General features: G+C 39.7%; 1 protein-coding gene across 3 annotated transcripts in view; it reads left to right on the plus strand.

Moving 5' to 3' along the window:
• Positions 1-18,664, plus strand: part of COL9A1 (collagen type IX alpha 1 chain) — a 102,337-nt gene extending 83,673 nt beyond the window's left edge. For 2 of the 3 annotated variants that reach the window (XM_008263089.5, XM_089333034.1), the window contains 3 exons: positions 1,712-1,900; positions 8,559-8,636; positions 17,628-18,572. In XM_008263089.5, coding sequence (XP_008261311.2) covers positions 1,712-1,900; positions 8,559-8,636; positions 17,628-17,812 — 452 coding nt within the window. In that variant the 3' untranslated portion in view covers positions 17,813-18,572. Of the gene's footprint in view, positions 1-1,711; positions 1,901-8,558; positions 8,637-17,627 lie in introns of all 3 variants that reach the window. The other variant, XM_089333032.1, reaches the window with a different exon arrangement.
• Positions 18,665-18,896: the final 232 nt, after the last annotated feature.

The following is an 18,896-nucleotide window of genomic DNA, read 5'->3' on the forward strand; positions in this document are numbered from 1 at the left end:
ATCACAGTGGTTCGACTTTTTCCACCATAAACTTTCTTCTTGAGGTTTTATTCTTTAGGTTTGCAAGGGTGAATAACTGACTCTGTGAACGCTTTAAACATGGGAGATTTTGCATAATATTAATGCCAACTGTCTTATCCATGGATACCATTCACCGTAGCTTGTAGCCTAAAAGTAAATTAACACCTTTGTTTGCTAGCATGCTTTTTCTTCTTTTGCTGAGGGGGTTAATTTGTAAGAAAGCACAGACACATAGGAATAGTCACACAGAGTTTTTCCTTTGGAACACACACTTTCCCCTCCTTCTCCCTAAGCACTGCCTCAGCTCTCTTCAGATGACGGGAGAAGCAATGACAGGCTCTGTGCCTGTAAGCAGCACAGACTACCTCCACGCATGTTCCACTTATGTAAAAACTCAACTATAGCATTGTGCCAAAATGGTGAAATATTTTTAATGTTTGTTAACCTTCATCTAAATTCATCTATAGCTATGGCAATTGTTAATTTTTTCAGAATCGGTCTAGTTTTGAAACCTCACAGAAAATGAAGATGGGTGCCAACACTCTAAAGCTGACAAGATCACTTAACATTGAGACCTTCTCACATAATGTTCTTACTGTGTTGTAACCAGTCCTGCCATGATGACATGCTTCTCTCTCGTGTGTTCACCAGGCAGTCTAGTTTGTCTGATGGAGATGTACGGTTTTCCAGAGTCAGGCTGGAATGAAGTTATCACTTCTTTTTTTGAAAATCATTGTCACTCTCTTCATTTCTAGCATTTTTATCTGAAAGTGTATTTCAGTTATAAATAATGCATAGCTAGAAAATTATGATTTTTATCCTAACTTCCTTAAGTAAAGCAAATTTAGAATACTTACATTTAAACAGTTTTAAAATGTCAGCTGGAAATTTATTTCCAATTAATATTTGCTTTCAAACTCCAAAGCTTTAAAAAATGCAATAGGATATTTCCCTAGAATATTTTAATGAGGAAATTTTTTTTGTATTCTATGGCTTCAGTGGGTGGTTCTCATTCAATTCACTGGTTCCTGAAAATGTCTACATGGTTATTAATTTTTAAGACTGTGACCATTCCCAGGAAATGAGTTATTTTTAAATGTTGGTTGTTTATTCCAAGCATGAAATTGGAGAGGGAGAATTTAGAAGAAGCCACGAATCCCCCCGGATATTTCAGTTTATGCAATATCTTCAAACTAAAAAAACCTTTTAGCTTTGAGACTAAGTCTCAAATGGCATCCGAGTACAAATTCTGGACAATGTCCTTGGCTTTTAAAGAGCTTGTGCACATCCACTTCTGCTCATGTTCAGAAACCAATTTCTCTTCCCATCCTGGGTTTTCAGATACCCAGCCACGAATCCCGCAACATACGCATCCTTCCAGAATATCCCTCCGCCCAAAGCCCTGCAGTTTACTTTATTTTTATTTTTATTTTTTGGTCCTGTCACCTCCTGCTCTTTGACCCGGAAGAGCAGGACCAAATATACCCAGGGAGAGTTGAATGAAGCAGCACCTGTGAAGCTTCCTGGTAGAAAGCCCATGGAAATGTTACCCAACTGGAGTCATTGCTCACCCCCGGTTTTGAAGTCCTGATGACTCATTTAGAGAAAATGGCCTTTGGAATACCTCTCTTCATTGGGATCGCTTTCATGTTTCTGACTTTGCTGGGTTGTTTCCTTTATTGCCTTTTAGAACATTTTGCTGAGATGGCTGCTAGTCTCAAACGTCCGGACTCAGGTGCCTCGGGCCTCCCTGGAAGACCTGGCCCCCCTGGCCCCCCTGGTCCTCCTGGAGAGAATGGTTTCCCCGGCCAGATGGGAATTCGTGGCCTCCCAGGCATTAAAGGCCCCCCTGGTGCTCTTGGTTTGAGGGGACCTAAGGGTAAGTCATTGCGCCCAGCAACATGTGCTGTCCTTTTTGGGGTATGTAATCCATGTGTGAGCTCAAGGGTTCATGTTTTACCAATTACAAATGTCCATTGAGATAAGAAGTGAGGACAAAGATTCAAAAACTATTATGTGATATTCCCTTGATCCTGCTGTACCATGAACAGTAGACCAAATGCTAGAATTAAGGTCCCCCGACTTCTAGTGTACTGATCTTTCTTATTTGCTCTCAGCTTTAATTGTGGCTTCAAATAAACTTCACAAGATCTGGTAAAGGATCATTCAGCTACTTTTTTTTTTTTTTTTGAGAACTTAAAGTCATTGTAGAACTTTTCTAATGTGTTACCCATTCTTAAGGTTGTATTTATCTGCTACCTACACTTAACAAAATTTTAAGCAGCAAATAAGAAAAAAAATATATGTTGAATTGGAGCTTCCTTGCACTTCCTTTAAAAAGCGGTTTTGCATATTTAGTCCTGATGATTTACGTTTTCAACTCTAAAGGACAATCTAACTTGATTCCTTGTTAAATGTGGGAGAGAGTTGTATTATCCACTTTTCTGCAGAGCCAGTGGGGCCCTGGCATCCAGTATTTTGCAGAGAAGCAGGGCTGTGAGTGTGAGGTGGGTATTCAGCAGGACTGCTTGTGTCAGATGGTGCTTGCTGGTTGAGGGGAATATTGCAGCTCAGGATGTGTATGGCCTCACTAGTTTATAGAGATGATCAAATCATGTGAGGAGTTTCTCTATTGTGATGAGTTACTGACAGCTCTTAGGAAACTTCAGAAAAATATGCCACCAAAAACAAGAGAGGGATTTTTCTTTAATACGATGGTGTTCCAATTAAGAATAAATGTTTTGGTGTGAATGGTCAGAGGGCGAGCAAGCTGTCTTTTTGGATCTACAAATGAATTGCTGATGTAGTTGGCTAACACTACCCTCAGCTGGAACAATTTATTTGATTACTTGAATTTTTTTTTTTTTTTTTTTTTTGGCATTTACAGAGCTGCATGTTAAAAAAAATGAGCTCTAATTGGAGCCTCTTGTGAGGCTGGCCCAATTTCAAAGCTTTCAGAGGCTGGACAAATTAGAGAGCATCAAGTAGAGTTCCTCTTAATGAGAACTGGTAGTTTTTTCTGAAGAAATCATGGATCTATTCATCTTTGACCTGCTTTTAGTGACTAGTTGAGGGACTTGGGTGTAGGTGCTATCTCCATGGTTAGGCCTAGTTTGCTCTGGAGACCATTTCTAAGAAACTCTGCTGTTTGGGATAACTGTTGACTTGGGTGGATCTGTGGATGTTGATTCTGTCTTTGCTGAGGTTCACGTAGAGGAGTGGTAATGAAAGAGAAGTGCCTGGAATATCAGCATCTCCAGGGACCTAGAGCTGAGTATGAATCCTCCACGTGCTCCAGACCCACTGATTCAAACTCTGCAAGTGGGGTCAAGCACTCTGGTTTAACAAGCCCTCCTGGTGATCCTGAACGCTGCTGCTGTATTGGTGTAATAATGCAGTTGCCCATTTTCCTACTGAAAAGAAGTACCTTGTAGGGGCTACAAAAATCGCAGCTCTATTTCTTTGGGTGCAAGGAAGTCCTTGCATTTGGGGCAGAGCTTAACTTTAAGAAATGAAAATGTCTGTTTCTTGCTATGTTGGGAGAGTGCTTCACTCTCTCTTTCTCAGCCCTTGACTGCACACTGGAATCACTAGGGTAGTGGTCCCATTCCAGAGATTCTGACTTAATGGGTCTGGGTATTGGAAGCAAATGATGTTCCCCAGATGGTTTTAATGTGAAGCCAGCGCTGAGAACCAATGGACACAAAATAGAGTTATTCAGACAGCTTTCTGGGAAGCTCTTAGCAACGCTGAATTGTACTTAGCTCGAGCAGTGTTGACTTGATGGCAGGAAACTCGTTTTGAAAGGAAGACAAGTATATTTCTATTCTTGCAGCCAAGAAATTTGCTCTAGCACTAAATTCATTCACCAAACAATCGTTGATTATATGAGGTATTTCCTTCTAATTTTCTCTTGTTCTAGATAGTCTATAATCTGAAGTGATATAATTGTTTTAAATGATTTTTTTTCTCTCCTCCCTCCTCTAACTCTTTCTTGTCTTGGATTCCTCTAAATCAGTATCTACTCTTAGTTTGACATCTGAGGATTTGGGATGGAGGCTATGAGAGGTACTCAGATTGTGTTTATCAATCAATACTTTCACACTTCAGGAATATGTGATGCTGGGTAACTGGATTTGACCTTTCTTGTCCTGTCACACACATGAACAGTAGTATTTAATGGAAATCATATAGTTTCCTACTAACCAAGTGTCTGTAGCTCAAATTTTCCCTGATAATTAACACTCCACCATTTTGAAACTTAAATTTTCAGCCAGTTTACTGAAGATATGTATTTTAGTATTGCATGTTCCTTTCTTCCCATCCCTAGAAAAGAAGGGAGAGGATGAGGCTTGCTTTTAAGTCACTTTCAGAGTCTTTTTCTAGAGAAATTGTGACATAAATAACCAAGTTTTATTCTTAATGTTTTTAGCAGTTCAGGCTATGTCTTAGTCACTCTTTTCATTCTAAAAAAAAACACTGAAAAACACAGTGGGTTTTTTTTCAATAGGAGCTTATAGAAATATACCTCAAATCACATAGATTAGATCTAATTTTTCTTCATTTTTCATTGACCTGTTTTATATCACACAAACATGGGAGCGCCAATGCCCATGCTGCATGTCTATTTTCTGTATATACTCAGGCAGAAACATCACAGACAGCTGACTGGTTTTCTGTCGTTTTTGTTAAGCATTACATCAGTTTTTTATGTCATATTTTAAGAAATATTCATGATTTGGATTAATTTTAGATTCATTTGGGTTAGGCTGTGTATTTTTAGATATTTTAGTGTGAGTCAAACAGATGTGTCAATATGTAAATGAAGACTTGAGAAAATGCATGTTATAACCGTGACTCACATTTCTTTCAGTTTTAGTCTGCTCCCATGGAGACTGTCAATTATAGCTTGTGAATAAATGCAATAAAAAGCATCTATAGTGCCATGAGGATTTTTGTTCTGTTCATAATAAACTGGATTTTTTCCCTCAAACTGTGTATTTTCCCTCATCCCTTATTTTGCAAGGATTTTTTTTTTTAGCTGAAAGGGCTAAAAAAGGTGGATTTTTCATTACCTGAGCCAGTTTTGATACCTCTTAAAAGCAGACATGACCAGGGTTGGGAGGAGGTGATTAACCCTGGTGATGGACAGAACCAGCCTCCGGGCACGGTTTGCTGTGGGGCAGCCATTTGCACAGAGTGGTTCTGTCTTTCAGTGCCCATCTACAATTTGCTTTTCTGTGATTGATGACCAAAAGTATCACAACTGCGACATCAGTGTTATTCCTTGCAGTGAACATTTTAATGCTGTGGCATCGTGCTAGCATGTGTAAATAAGTTTCTTTCACTACCAGTGAGAAAACTACATTTTAATTTATAGTGTGCTTCTCCTGTCTTCAGAAAATAAAGCACACTTAGAGATTCTTTTCTCATCACCAGTCTTCAGAATTACAGTGATATGACATTTAGATTGCTAAGTTAACAAGAATGCTTAAGCTGTTAGTTTTTAAAACACTAATTGTCACAACATCCTGATATAGTAAGGCCACACTGATGATGAATATACTAAAAACAAAGCCCCAGCCAACAAAACCGAAACTAGCTAATTTGAATATGAATTCAACCTATGTCATTAGGAAGTATTTAAATAAATTTCAATTATCTTGAAATGTATTGATTCATCTTAAACATTCACAGTTAATATCAAAAAATGGTGTCTATTTAAACATTCATTTCATAGAAATTTTTGTTGACTAAGGTGCATATTGCGTGTACAAATAATTTTTCCATTTTTGTGCACATGGCTATTAAATTATAATAAACTTGACTCAGTATAGAAGTGAGGCTCATATAGATGTTTTGGACAAATGCTTATATACAGAGCTGTTGTAAAATGCTATTACCTCTTTTAATAGTGTGGTGGAATAATAATATACTACTATACCAATGGGATAGTAGAATGATGTCTTTCTCTAAGAAGTCATTTAGGACCAAGTTAGCTAAGATATTAATGCACTTTGTTAATGGGGCCAAGTTTCACGGGTTTGGTCTCTGCAGGAGTCAGTATAATTAGTGCAGGTTTGTTCTGTGGCTGCTAAATCCCAAATTTAATCAACTGTCTTTTAAATATCCTGAAAATACATTTGGTCGCAATCCAAAGTAGAGTCCATAAAAATAATGAGTCAATAGTGATACTTTTGACAGCATACTTTTAATTTTTAAAGTTCATTAATTTATTTTTGGTAGTAGTAAATTTACATTGTTCAAAAAATTTTAAATGTCTAGGAGGTATTTAATGAAGACATTCTTTCCCACCCCTGTATCCCATCTGCTTAGTTCCCTATACCCTTCACATTAGATAATTGCTGTTTTTAGTTTCTTATGTATCCCTTCAAGTAATGCTATTTAAGGATATATAAATATGTATTTTCCCTATATTCTTTAATCCTTAAATCCTAATAGAAAGACCAACTTGAATCTGATGTTCTATAAAATCATTCTTTGTTTTCTTCTCTTTCTTAAATTGATCTTTTTATCATTTCTTGTTATTATACTTTAATTCACGTAAGCTAGTTTTGCTGATACAGTGGAAAAAAATAAATCTTTTGGAACATGAAAACCTAGAATCAATTCCCAACCTTTTAAATTTCTGGTTATAATATCTATGTGAAGTTCTTATATTTCATATATAAGTATATGATTTGTAATTTTTCCTGGAATATGGTGTGAGGTACAGTTCTTTTTCTTGCAGTTGACTACTCACTTTTTCCAACATCATGTATTGAATTGTTCAACAATTTCCCATTTTAAGATGCTACTTTATTATAAACCAAATTTCTGTATGTAGTGAAACTTGTTTTGGGGGGTTTTCTATCCTGTTTCAGGAGTCTGTGGACTGGTACCATACCACTTAAACTTGTTTTGGGGGGTTTTCTATCCTGTTTGTGGACTGGTACCAGGCCACTTAAACTGTGTTATATTTGGGATTAATTCCTTTCATGCTGCTTTTCTTCTCTTTCTTTCTCTCTCTCTCTCTCTTTTTTTTTGTTGGGTGGCTATTCTGGCTTAATATGTTTTTAAGATTTTATTTATTTGAGAGGTAAAGGTACAGTGAGATGGAGAGATAGAGAAAGGTCTTCCATCCACTGGTTCACTCCCCAAATGGCTGCAATGGCAGGAGCTGGGCTGATCTGAAGTCAGGAGCCAGGAGCTTCTTCTGGATCTTCCATGTGGGTGCAGGTGCCCAAGTGGTTGGGTCATGTTCTACTAGTTTCCTAGGCCATAGCAGAGAGCTGAATTGGAATAGGTGCAGCAGGGACTAGGACTAGCACCCATATGGGATGCTGGTGCTGCAGGCGGAGGATTAATCTACTGTGCCACAGCACTGTCCCCTTATATGTGTGTGTGTGTGTGTGTTTATTTTTATACAAACTTCAGAATTGCCTCTTTTGATTAAAAACTTGTGTTTGCATTTTTATTGATCATGATGAAAATACAACTGAGGGAGAACTAACAACTTTTTATCATGACATCATTCCATTTAAGAACATTTTTCAAGTCATCTTCTATACTTTAGACTTGTTAAAAATTGTTTTCATATTAGACATGATTATTTTGGATTAAATTCATTCCTAGTTATTTAATAATTTAATGGCCATTGTCTATCTGTTTTACTATGTCTTATTACAGGTTGCTTGTGTATTGTCTTTGTATTTTGCTAGCTTAATGGATTCTCATTTTTTTTTTTTTTTTTGACAGGCAGAGTGGACAGTTAGAGAGAGAGACAGACAGAAAGGTCTTCCTTTGCCGTTGGTTCACCCTCCAATGGCCGCCGCGGCCGGCGCACCGCGCTGATCCAAAGGCAGGAGCCAGGTACTTATCCTGGTCTCCCAAAGGGTGCAGGGCCCAAGCACCTGGGCCATCCTCCACTGCACTCCCTGGCCACAGCAGAGAGCTGGCCTGGAAGAGGGGCAACCGGGACAGAATCCGGCGCCCCGACCGGGACTAGAACCCAGTGTGCTGGCGCCGCAAGGCGGAGGATTAGCCTAGTGAGCCGCGGCGCCGGCCTGGATTCTCATATTGTTTGTAGTATATTTTGAGTTTATTTTCTAGAGATTCAGGGTATATACTAGGGATTTTTTTTACTCCTCAAACCAAATTATATGATGAAGATAATGTTGGAATCTGTGTTCACACGGTAGTAGAACTGATTCTTGTGTTTCCCATTATGTATTTCACTAGATTTGGTTGAGATGTATCTTATATTAAGGAAGTAGTCAATGATTCTTTATTGAATTTTAAGTTTTGAATTCTGTCAAATATCTTTTTAGTGTCTATAGATATGATTTGATTTTCCCCCTACTATGATCTATTACTAATATGACCTTGACTTTTGACTTGCTGTATACTTACAGTCTTGTCTGTGACAACTTCGTGAAATTTTGGTTTCCTAATTTTGGCTTTGTCTAAAGTTTAAAAATGCAGATGTTTATTTCTATAGACTAATATAAAAATAACATTTCTCTAATGAAATGCAGGTGACTTGGGAGAAAAGGGGGAGCCTGGTCCTCCAGGAAGAGGTCCCAAAGGTTTGCCTGGAGCTACAGGTCTCCCAGGTAAGTGTCTTATGTGGCAGGGCCAAGTAGAGAAATTGATGGCAAGTGAACAGTGTGAATTGAATAACGTTTTAAAAGAGTTACCATTGGATTACTTATCAAGTGATCATTATGGCTGGCATAGATTTATCAAGACCAGCCAAAAGGAAAAATTAAATGACCTATAAATCATATCATATTCTTTGTGAGAAAACAGGATCAACACTTGAAATATTAATTTCTTAAATAGATGCTTTAAGAAGACTAGTGTCCAGTTCCAGACACAGCACACTTATAAAATTCTGGATGAATGGGTCCTTTCCATTTCTAGCCCAAGTGATAGTTTCCTGCTTTTCATTTTTTTAAATTAAAAAGCCAGAGTAGTAGGAAAAGTAATCTAAGTTATCAGCTACAACTGAAATTTTATTTTAACAGCTACTCTTTCAAATATCCAAACTCTCCCAAACCTCATATCCAAGCCCCATCCCTCGAAACCTGAACATTCCTACTCGGTTACAAAGAGCCACACACAAGCCACCTCCCCAGCTGTGTGGACAGAGGCGACAGAGCAGCCTCTGTGAAGAGCCAGCTCCTCTCACTGGCCTTCTGTTCTCTCTCTACACACTGGCTGCTCTGTCACCAGGGCCCTGGCTGGAGCACGCTCTACTGGGAAATGACTTAAAAACACAACCACAGAAGCAGCATAGCCGGGCTAAAAGCCAGTTCAGTTTGAAGGTGTGAATGACGTGCAGGCTTCCAGAGCGCACTCTCTCTTAACAGTGGCTGAGGCAACGGTGCCAGACCCCTTGGTGTCTGTTGCTGGAGATAGCAGAGGTGAGAGAGCTGCTCAGAGAGAAAGAAGTGAAATGGTACTTGCTGCCATAATTGATTTGGAAAAGTTGGTTTAGGGAAATTTAGAAAAAGAAGTTATCGTTTTCTGATTCTGCCAGAAGCTTACATATTTAATCACAGCTATAATTATGGCTCAAAACATCATTTCTTTCCAATTATGCATTTTATTGCTCCTGTGATTGCTTTCTCATTAAAAAAAATTTTTTTTTAAATGAGTACATTTAAAGATAGCTCAAACACTGCCTTTCTCAAACTGAATCATGGGCCTGTCGAGAAGTTTTTGCGAATGAATAAATTGTTGTGATTGGAAAAGGAAGATTTTTGTGATTGAAAAAGGCTAGACAATCTATCTGGAACTAAATGGGATTGAGAGAAGATTTCAGTGTACGATTAAGTCTGGATTCATTGATGGATGCTTAGAAGAGAGAAAAAGGAAATAGGATTTACTAAGAGAGCTTTTCCTTTACTGGTAGTAGTGATAGGAGGTTTTAGAACTGATGAAATATCATTATCACAATTTAATTAGTTGCCTATATAGGGCAGCTAACAAGTTCTACTCTCGCTTTTTTGGACACATCATTCAGCAGTTGGAACCAATGACTTGACCCCTGGCCACATTTCTCTTTAAGAGCTCATGGTTTCTGGTGATTGTTCCTCACAAGACTATGTTGGTGAACTCTATTTTACCTTTAAAAAAGGGAAGAGGGATGAAAACCAGCTGACAGCTCAGTGTTCCTGACTGCGAAGAGAGAACACATTCCCCACACTCAGGGCGGAGGAGCAGAATCTGATGGGACAGGTAGACGAGGCTTTGCTGACTGTCTTTTCAGTAGCTGAGACCCTCCATGGATAGATAACATGGCGAGGTGGGACCAGTGCATCGTTTGCAACCCCCCCGACCCTTGTCTTTTCTCCTATATGGAGAAAAAAAATTAGATTTATTGTAGCTGGCCTTGGATTGAATACTTACATCTGATTAGTTAACACATTTATTCTGTGGCTACCCTGCCTAGGATCTTGAGACCTGCTCATTTTCTTCCTGCCTTCGGCCAGTCCTCTCCCCTCCCTTCAAGGACCCACCTCCAGACTCACCCTCCTCCTTTAGGCTCTTCCTCTCCCCCTCCCCCAGGCATGCAGGCACACATGTGCTCACACACATACACACACACTCACACTCTTCTTGTTTCCCCAACCTCTGAGTCTTTCTTTCCAGGGGCTTTAGTTACTTGTTTAATGGAGAGGGTATCTGACATTATTTAGCCAAAAATCCAAGTTCTAGGTCAATTTTCAAAAACAGAGGCTACTGTTGAAGGCCAGATGCTGGCAGTGCAGGGGTCTGTCCTTATCGTCCTCATAGCAGGGCCAGCCAGGGAGTGGAGCTTCTAGGCCAGCTCCCTGTCCATATGCTCAGCTTAGAATTTCTCAAGTTCATCAAGTCCCTGACAAGAGCGTTTTAGGCCCTTCGCCTACTAAAGCTGGTGCTCTGAAAGTTGGCTGTGCAGAGTGTGGGCTCCTTGATGCAGGCATCCTGGGTTCAGACCTTGACTCTGTCACTCACTCACTTGATGACATTGGCCAAGTCACTGATCCATGCCTCAGTTTCTCCATTAATAAAATAATGAAAAGAGACATTGAGTGTGAATCTGAGAATAAATAGAACTCGATCCATATCATGTGCTTACAATAGTTTAGACCACAGTAGGTGCTCAAGACATGTTGATTATTAGTACTAGTAACATAACATATACATTTTGCTTTTTGAGATGAGTGAAGAGGAGCTGTGGGCAAAGTTGGACCCCAGTTAAACTTTCAGCTTTTGTTCTTGACCACCAGGAATGTTTCTCTTTTCTCTGGACACCATGGCTCCTCAGACCTTCCCTCAGTGAAAATCTCCTTCAGGTCCAAATTGTGAGTGCAAAGCACTGGTTTGCAGCATACCATTTTGCTGGGTAATTGTCCATTGAGAAGTTGGACCATTTTTGTTTCCTGGTAGACCCTGGGATGTGGTCTCTCTGAAACACCATAGTAAGGGATTTAGGACCTGGAGGAGCCCTCAGTGGGGCTCTGTGGAGAGTCTGGAACCTTCTGGGCAAACACATATCCTACCTAGATGAAATAGAAGAGCGGCAAATTCTGCGACCTTCCTTGTTGTCCCTACTTGTGGAATTTGGGCGTCAGATCTTCCTAAATGCTGGAAAGATTTCATAATCATTCTTTGTGCTAACATATCTAACACATGTGAAAAAAATCTATTGAAGACTTTCATTATCAGTTACTAGAATTCCTTTATTCTTTCTGGACAGTATTAGTTTTCTGTCTCTCCTCCACAGTGGTATGTCTCTCAGTTGTCCCTTGTCGAGTGTTACATGCCCTTTGGGATCATAATGCCACGTTGACTGTTAGAGACCATAGGCCATTATGATAACCATTTCACGGACTATGGCTTTGGCGCTTTATTGTTTAAAATGTGCACACACATGTTATCTAGTTTGTTTCTGGCAGCCAGAACAGCAGGCAGGGCAGATACCTAGGAAATGTGGACTTTGCCAGGCTGTGAGGTTCACATGCTGCTCTTCCACTCACTTTAAGCGACTTCCTGCTGGTGCTTCATTTTCCTCTTCTGCAGAATGGGGCCAATAACCACATCTCCTTAGAGAGTAATTTAGGGGATTGTGCACATGTTAATGTATTTGCAGAACCACGAAGAGCACCCAGCACCAGGCAAACACTGCAAATTCAGCTGTTCTTGTTATTGGTCTTCCTCTTTTTATATTTGAGGAAATAGACACTCACAGAGGTCCTCCGCCCTCACGAGTCTTGTATGAAGTAAATAGTCAACAGAGATATCCGTTTCCTGAGTCCAGATCCACACAGTGGACACAATGATGGGCTGGCTGTCCAAGAAGATGATTCATTTGGGTCTGCCCCTTGAATCATGTGACATGGGTGTGCCCCCTAACCACTTTGACAACTTAGGGTCTTGCTTCCTTTTCCACCCATCTCCCAAGGCTCTACAGGTCCCATAAGCATAGACTCCATCTACATCAGAGGCCAGTTAGTATTATTGCTTAGTTAAGTTGACTCATTCAGAGCAAATCTGTACCTGTTGACAGTGAACTTATTTGGGACTACTTCCTTGGCTCTCTGAGGATTTTAAGGAGAAACGCTTGTTCTGTGCATTCAAGCTTGCTAGAGAGAGAGAAATTCAGCGATGAATCCTGTGTATGTGGTCACTGGGAATGTGACCTATGAGCTGAGATGCTTTACCTTCTTGGATGTGAAGATATGGCTGGCTTTGTGCTGGACCACACCAGGTTCCAAGTCTGTTTGGTTTTCTTGGGCAAGGTTTGCAGACAGATGAGCTTTGCCTGTGAATAGTGACTGAAAAACAAATGCTCATCTTGGACTTAAGTTTTGTAGTAGCCATTTATGCTATGATCATTGCTACAGTTATTGAATTTGGAGGTCTTACATAAACCAACTTAAACAAATTCCTTAGATATGTTTGTCAGACACCACAAAAGTAAGCTTAACGTAAGAAATGTAAGTTTGTGTACATACAAGTTTGCATAATCACTGGATTAACTATCAAATGCTGTAATGCTGAAAATTATTTGTAGTTTTGTTGTTGCGCCACAGCATTTTGAGGGAAGAGACTGCCTCTAGAGGTTCTAGCCAGGATGGGCCTTCATCAGTGTAACATGACTACCCTCTAGTGTTCGCAAAGAGAATGACACATACTCATTTTTAAAAATCTTGAATTGTTCCACAATGACATTTATAGGTACTTTACATTTTAGAAAACCATGCAATCATTAGGCAGTTAGTGTAGCGAACACACCCATGAGACAAGCAAAGCAGAATAAAAAGTTAAGATCCATCATTTCTTTTCTGAAAAGTTGCATAGTAGTTTATGGATATTCTTTAATGCAGCTTTTGAGCCAGACATTTATGGCCATTTTGTGGGCGATTATAGTGAATTTGTACTGCTTTTTGAACGACTTGGTTTGTGACATGGTGTCACCAAGATATGAGGTTCCCACACAGCAAGTTTAGGACATCCTTGAGAACAAATGCTCTCTGGTCAGGGCTCGCTAGAAACTGACAATCTGTCATGGTGAGGTTGGTTTCTTTACAGAGACAAACCACATACAGTTCTCAATTTCTTCTAAAGTTCTGGAAAAATCAGTGCTGTATGTAATTGTGTGGTCAACTCGGGCCCAGTGAGACACACATCTGCAGAGTTAGAACATTAATAGGCATGGAGATACAGCTGGTAACGTCAGAGTAGTGGTTATGCGCCCTTGTGTCTAATTCCAGCACTTTCTAACGAGATCACTAGGGACAACGATTTATCAACCTTCCTCTCAGGAAAATGGGCTCAGTCATGAGCATAGGCATGTCACGTGGAGGGAAAGCATAGCTTTATGTGTTAGTGATGATGGAAATGATGTCATCCAAGGCCCCCAAAGGCAAATGGCTGCATTTGTCAAAGGCAGAATTGGACTCTGATTTTCATAAAATAAATTGCAAGTAGACAGAATGTCTTATCAACTATTAAAGTATAAGCAGGAATTTGGAACAAATTAAGTTACTAAAACTCCTGGAATGTGTTGAAATGGACAGCTAAACATGAAAACCAAGTTTTCCTTCTATTACTTAATGTTACTTGTGTGATACTACTTCAAAAAAGCTCGTGGAAAATGCACTTTATGAAAAAAAGTGGATTTCCAATTACTTTTGCATTCAAATACACTTAACCCTTTAATTACGTTTTTTCCACTAACTTTTTGAAGTACTCTTGGATCTTAGAGGAGGAAATTTCTTCAATTTAAGGTTTTAGGCAGGATTCTAGCTCTATAAATGTTAAAGGCAAATTTGAATTGATTACTAATGTTTAAAAGTTGAGAGATTTCAACCCAACTCCTGGCTTCTCTTGAAAATTAAAAGTTCTGAAAACACCAGGGCATATTCCACCATAGCAGCTGTACATAGGCTGGAGCATGGCTGTTGCCAGCATCTACACCCCAGGTCACCACAGTCCTTACTCCTCCATGCTGATGTGGTATATCATTTTCTGTTTTCCATATTTGTATTGCATGTTTTCACATAGTAAGGGTAGCAACAAATTCTTGATTCATGTTCATTATATTTTATAATACTACTAATTAGCAAATTTTTTTGTACAGTAGATTTTTTGGCCTTGTGAGGATCACAGGTGGTGTATGTTCTCTGTTGCAGTTAATCATCTTTGCCCTTGTGGTGCAAAAGCAGCCCAGATTAAATATAAACCCATGGCCATGGTTGTGCATGTGCTAATAAAACCACAAGGGCACTTCAAAAAATTCGTGGAAAAAAATAGCACATACTTTCCATGAACTTTTTGAAGATCCGCCTATTTACAAAATCAGGGTTTGGCATATGGGCTGGAGCTTGTCTATGCCTGATCTATATTAGCTACCTAGCCCCTTTGGCCATTTGGCTTTTGAATCTCTCCTTCAGGCATTTTCTCCTCCTAATACTGACTTGATTTTGTCAAGGCGGATCCGGCATATCTCAACGGGGATGTTTGTACTGATAAGGTGCATGAAAATTAACTTATATACATTTAGATCTGGGCCATCTTTTTTTTTAAACCTTGTAAGCTATCACTTAACCTTTCACTGTGCCTGGTGTGAGGGGATGTGAATGGACCCTGCTAAGGGCACCCTGTGCTCCAGCCTTATCTAGAGATGCTGGCCATGTAATCTCTCGGGAGCCTCGCCATCAGAAGCAAACGTAATCACCTACTTCATCACAATGTAATATAGCTGAATGAAAACCTATGGGATAAATTAGAGGAATTACTGACATCTCTCCTTGTCTACAGCCAGGAGATGGATAAATTCCAAGTTAATTATTCTCTTTGAACTTGTTAGTGTTTTGCCCTGTGACCTTGCTTTGTATGAATTTGATTGTAAGCACATGAGGAAGGATGAGATGTGAGATGTGAAATAGGTCTCCAGCCTACCTTCCTCCTAAAAGTCTGTGAGGATTATATAATAAGATCGGGCTGCTACAGATGGATAAGCCATATGTAATAAGGTCACTAAGATGGAAAAAGTGGAGAAAGGAGGAAAGCAATTAAATGTAAGCAAATGTGTCATTGAATAGGAACATTTGGCTTTCAGCATTTTGGCTGAATGGCCAAGAGGGCAGAGAATGGAAGGTGAATCTCACAACGACTACATTATCATAGCATATATAACTCATTTTATACTTAATATAACCACTTTTGCAGTAACATTGTAAAGTCCTGCCAGTGCAATGGGGTGTTTTGTTATGGGGTGCCAGGCCTCTGAGAATGTGCCTCATTGGGTGAAAAATACAACCTTCGAACATGATAAAAGGAAGACGTGTCCCCCAAGGAAGTTGCTATTATGAAGCTTTATGTTGGGGTAAGCCCCTGATAAGAAGAATATGTTGGAATTTTGTAGGGTGCATGGCAGACTTCTAAAAGACAGTCTTCATCTTACTAATTGTAATAGTCTCCATTTATCAGGTGCTTTCAGTCACAGCATGTCATTATATGGAAGGCATTTTCCCATATTATAGATAAAGGAGAGGAGACTGACTTGCTAATGTCATAAAATGGCAGAGTTAGAACTTTAAGCCATTTGCCCCCAACATGTGTTTTTAACTCCTGAGCTTCACTTCTCACTTCGTGAATATTGATCACTTAATAGAAATAAGGGAAGATGCCGCTGCAGCACTGTCGAAAACAAAATAACATGAACCACAGTATGAATTGCATGTAATCTTTTTTTTTTTTTTTTTTTGGACAGGCAGAGTGGATAGTGAGCGAGAGAGACAGAGAGAAAGGTCTTCCTTTTTTGCCATTGGTTCACCCTCCTATGGCCGCCGCGGCCGGTGCACTGCGACCGGCACATCGCGCTGATCCAAAGCCAGGAGCCAGGTGCTTCCCCTGGTCTCCCATGGGGTGCAGGGCCCAAAGACTTGGGCCATCCTCCACTGCACTGCACTCCCGGGCCATAGCAGAGAGCTGGCCTGGAAGAGGGGCAACCGGGAGAGAATCCGGCACCCCGACCGGGACTAGAACCCGGTGTGCCAGCGCCGCAAGGCGGAGAATTAGCATATTGAGCCGCGGCGCAGGCCATGTAATCTTAAATCTTCTGGTAGCCAATTTAAAAAGGAAAAAAGAATTCAGGTGAAATTAATTTTAACAATTTAAATGGTCTCAGATTTACAGTGGTTCAATTAGGATGTTACAGCTTTATGTGAAAGAAATACACATGCAGTAAGAAACCACAGATTTGAATTTTGAATTTTGATCCTTTCCTGGGCTAGTGACACATGATTATCTTGCATGATGCTGGGCAGCAGAAGGGAACTAAATAACACATGCTCTACAGCGTGCTGTATTGCTAAGCTAGCTTGTTCAGTAGGTTCCATTTATTGAATGCATTTTCAACTTACGGGGTTATTGGGATATAACCCTATCATAAATTGAGAAACATCTGTATATGGGTGCTTCAAAAATTTCATGGAGAATGGAATTAAAAATAAGTTTTTATTGTGGTACAAAAAATATTTGAAGTCCGTGAATGGCTTTTTTTCTTATCAGATCTCCATGAACTTTTCGAAGACCCCTCTATCCATGGATTTCAATTTTTTTTCTCCAAAGTAAACTTTAATTCCACTTTTCTACACACTTTTTGAAGTTCTCTCAAGCAGTTTAAACTGCTGGGTATGAAATGTTATTTCATCATATAAAATAGAAATGATTATTAATTAAATATTCTACATCTTTATACTATTTTCAATATCCAGGTGTGTTTTATATACTCACAGTTCATCTCAATTTGGCCTGGCTACATTGTAATGCTCAATACATACATGGCTACAGGTTACCATATTGGACATTACCACTTAATTGATGGGAATACTCAAGTCTTTTTTACACACTGAAGTCTTTTTCTACTTTTAATTTATATGAAACCCAAGCCCAGTGAAGAAATTTTATATTTTTGTCCTTCATAATAACCAAGCATCATCATTTATCATTTATCTGCCCCTGCTGGGTGTGAGTCTAGTGCCTCCCACCAGTTTGCAGCTGCGGCGATTCTCTTGTTCATTTGTGTCATCTTTTGTGTGTTTCAGGTGACCCAGGCCCTGCCAGCTACGGGAGAAATGGCCGGGATGGCGAGCGAGGACCGCCAGGGGTGGCAGGAATTCCTGGTGTGCCTGGCCCTCCAGGTCCTCCTGGCCCTCCTGGTTTCTGTGAGCCAGCTTCTTGCACCTTGCAGGCGGGTCAGCGGGCATTTAGTAAAGGGCCTGATCAGTGAGGGGCTTAGTACCATGCGGCCGTTTGCAGAATCCACACTTGGTGAAGGAACTTGGCAGAGGACCACCCCCAAGCCCCCAGAGCTGGGGCAAAGATGACAGTGTATTATGTTCAATGTGATTACGGAAGTCCTACAATCATATCTAGAACAATGGTGCTATTCAACAAGTCCTCTTTCCTTTCTCTTGGGAAGAAGATAGAAGATTCTTTTTTTTAAGTGAAAGCAAAACCAAAAACCTCCCTTTAGATAAATGATAAATTTACAATCCTCTTCCTAAGGTCTTGAACTTTAGTGTGCTATATACATATGTGATTTATAGTGGGCCACTGTGCCAATAAACAAAAATAACTGTTTGGTTTACCTCAGTTGCAGTAGTTATTTTAATTTTCACTTGGATGATGTTCTCAGATTATTTCAGTTATATGGAGGCTTACTAGACTGGTTATAAAGAAACCCCACTGTGTACAAGAGAATGGTGCTTAACATCCCCATCAATGTGCTCTCAAGAGTGGCAATAAAGAGCTGTGTCACCCAGAATGATTTCCTTATATCTCATGTTGGTTTTCATCTTGAGCCTGAATTTTTGTTGAACTGTATGTACTGTACTCCAAACTTGTTAATATCTTGAGCTCTTCTCTGTGAAAGTAAAGAAGAAATTTTAATATCCTGGCAATCGTAAGTTTTATTGATGAGTTTATTTATTTTTAAAGGGTTGAGGTAACATCGCTGGTTGTACCAAAGAAAAAATAAATATGGTTTCTTAATATCTTGGATGTTCTCTTATAATTAAGGTGTTCAATGAAAAGAAGTCACTGAGCTTATTTACATACAATAAAATTTGTAATTGCTGGTATTTCCATAGGTAAAATTTTTTAATATATTATTTATTTATTTGAAAGGCAGAGTTACAGAGGGGAGAGAAATGGATCTTTGACTTGCTGGCTCACTCTCCAGAAGGCTACAATAGCCAGAGCTGGGCCAATCTGAAGCCAGGATCCAGGATCTTCTACCAGGTCTCCCATGCAAGTTCAGGGGCCCAAGCACCTACCTGGGCATCCTCTGCTACTTTGCTAGACACATGAGC

The sequence above is a fragment of the Oryctolagus cuniculus genome, chromosome 5 (assembly GCF_051225735.1).
Source record: "Oryctolagus cuniculus isolate XC-2025 breed Fujian yellow rabbit chromosome 5, ASM5122573v1, whole genome shotgun sequence".
NCBI lineage: Eukaryota > Metazoa > Chordata > Mammalia > Lagomorpha > Leporidae > Oryctolagus > Oryctolagus cuniculus.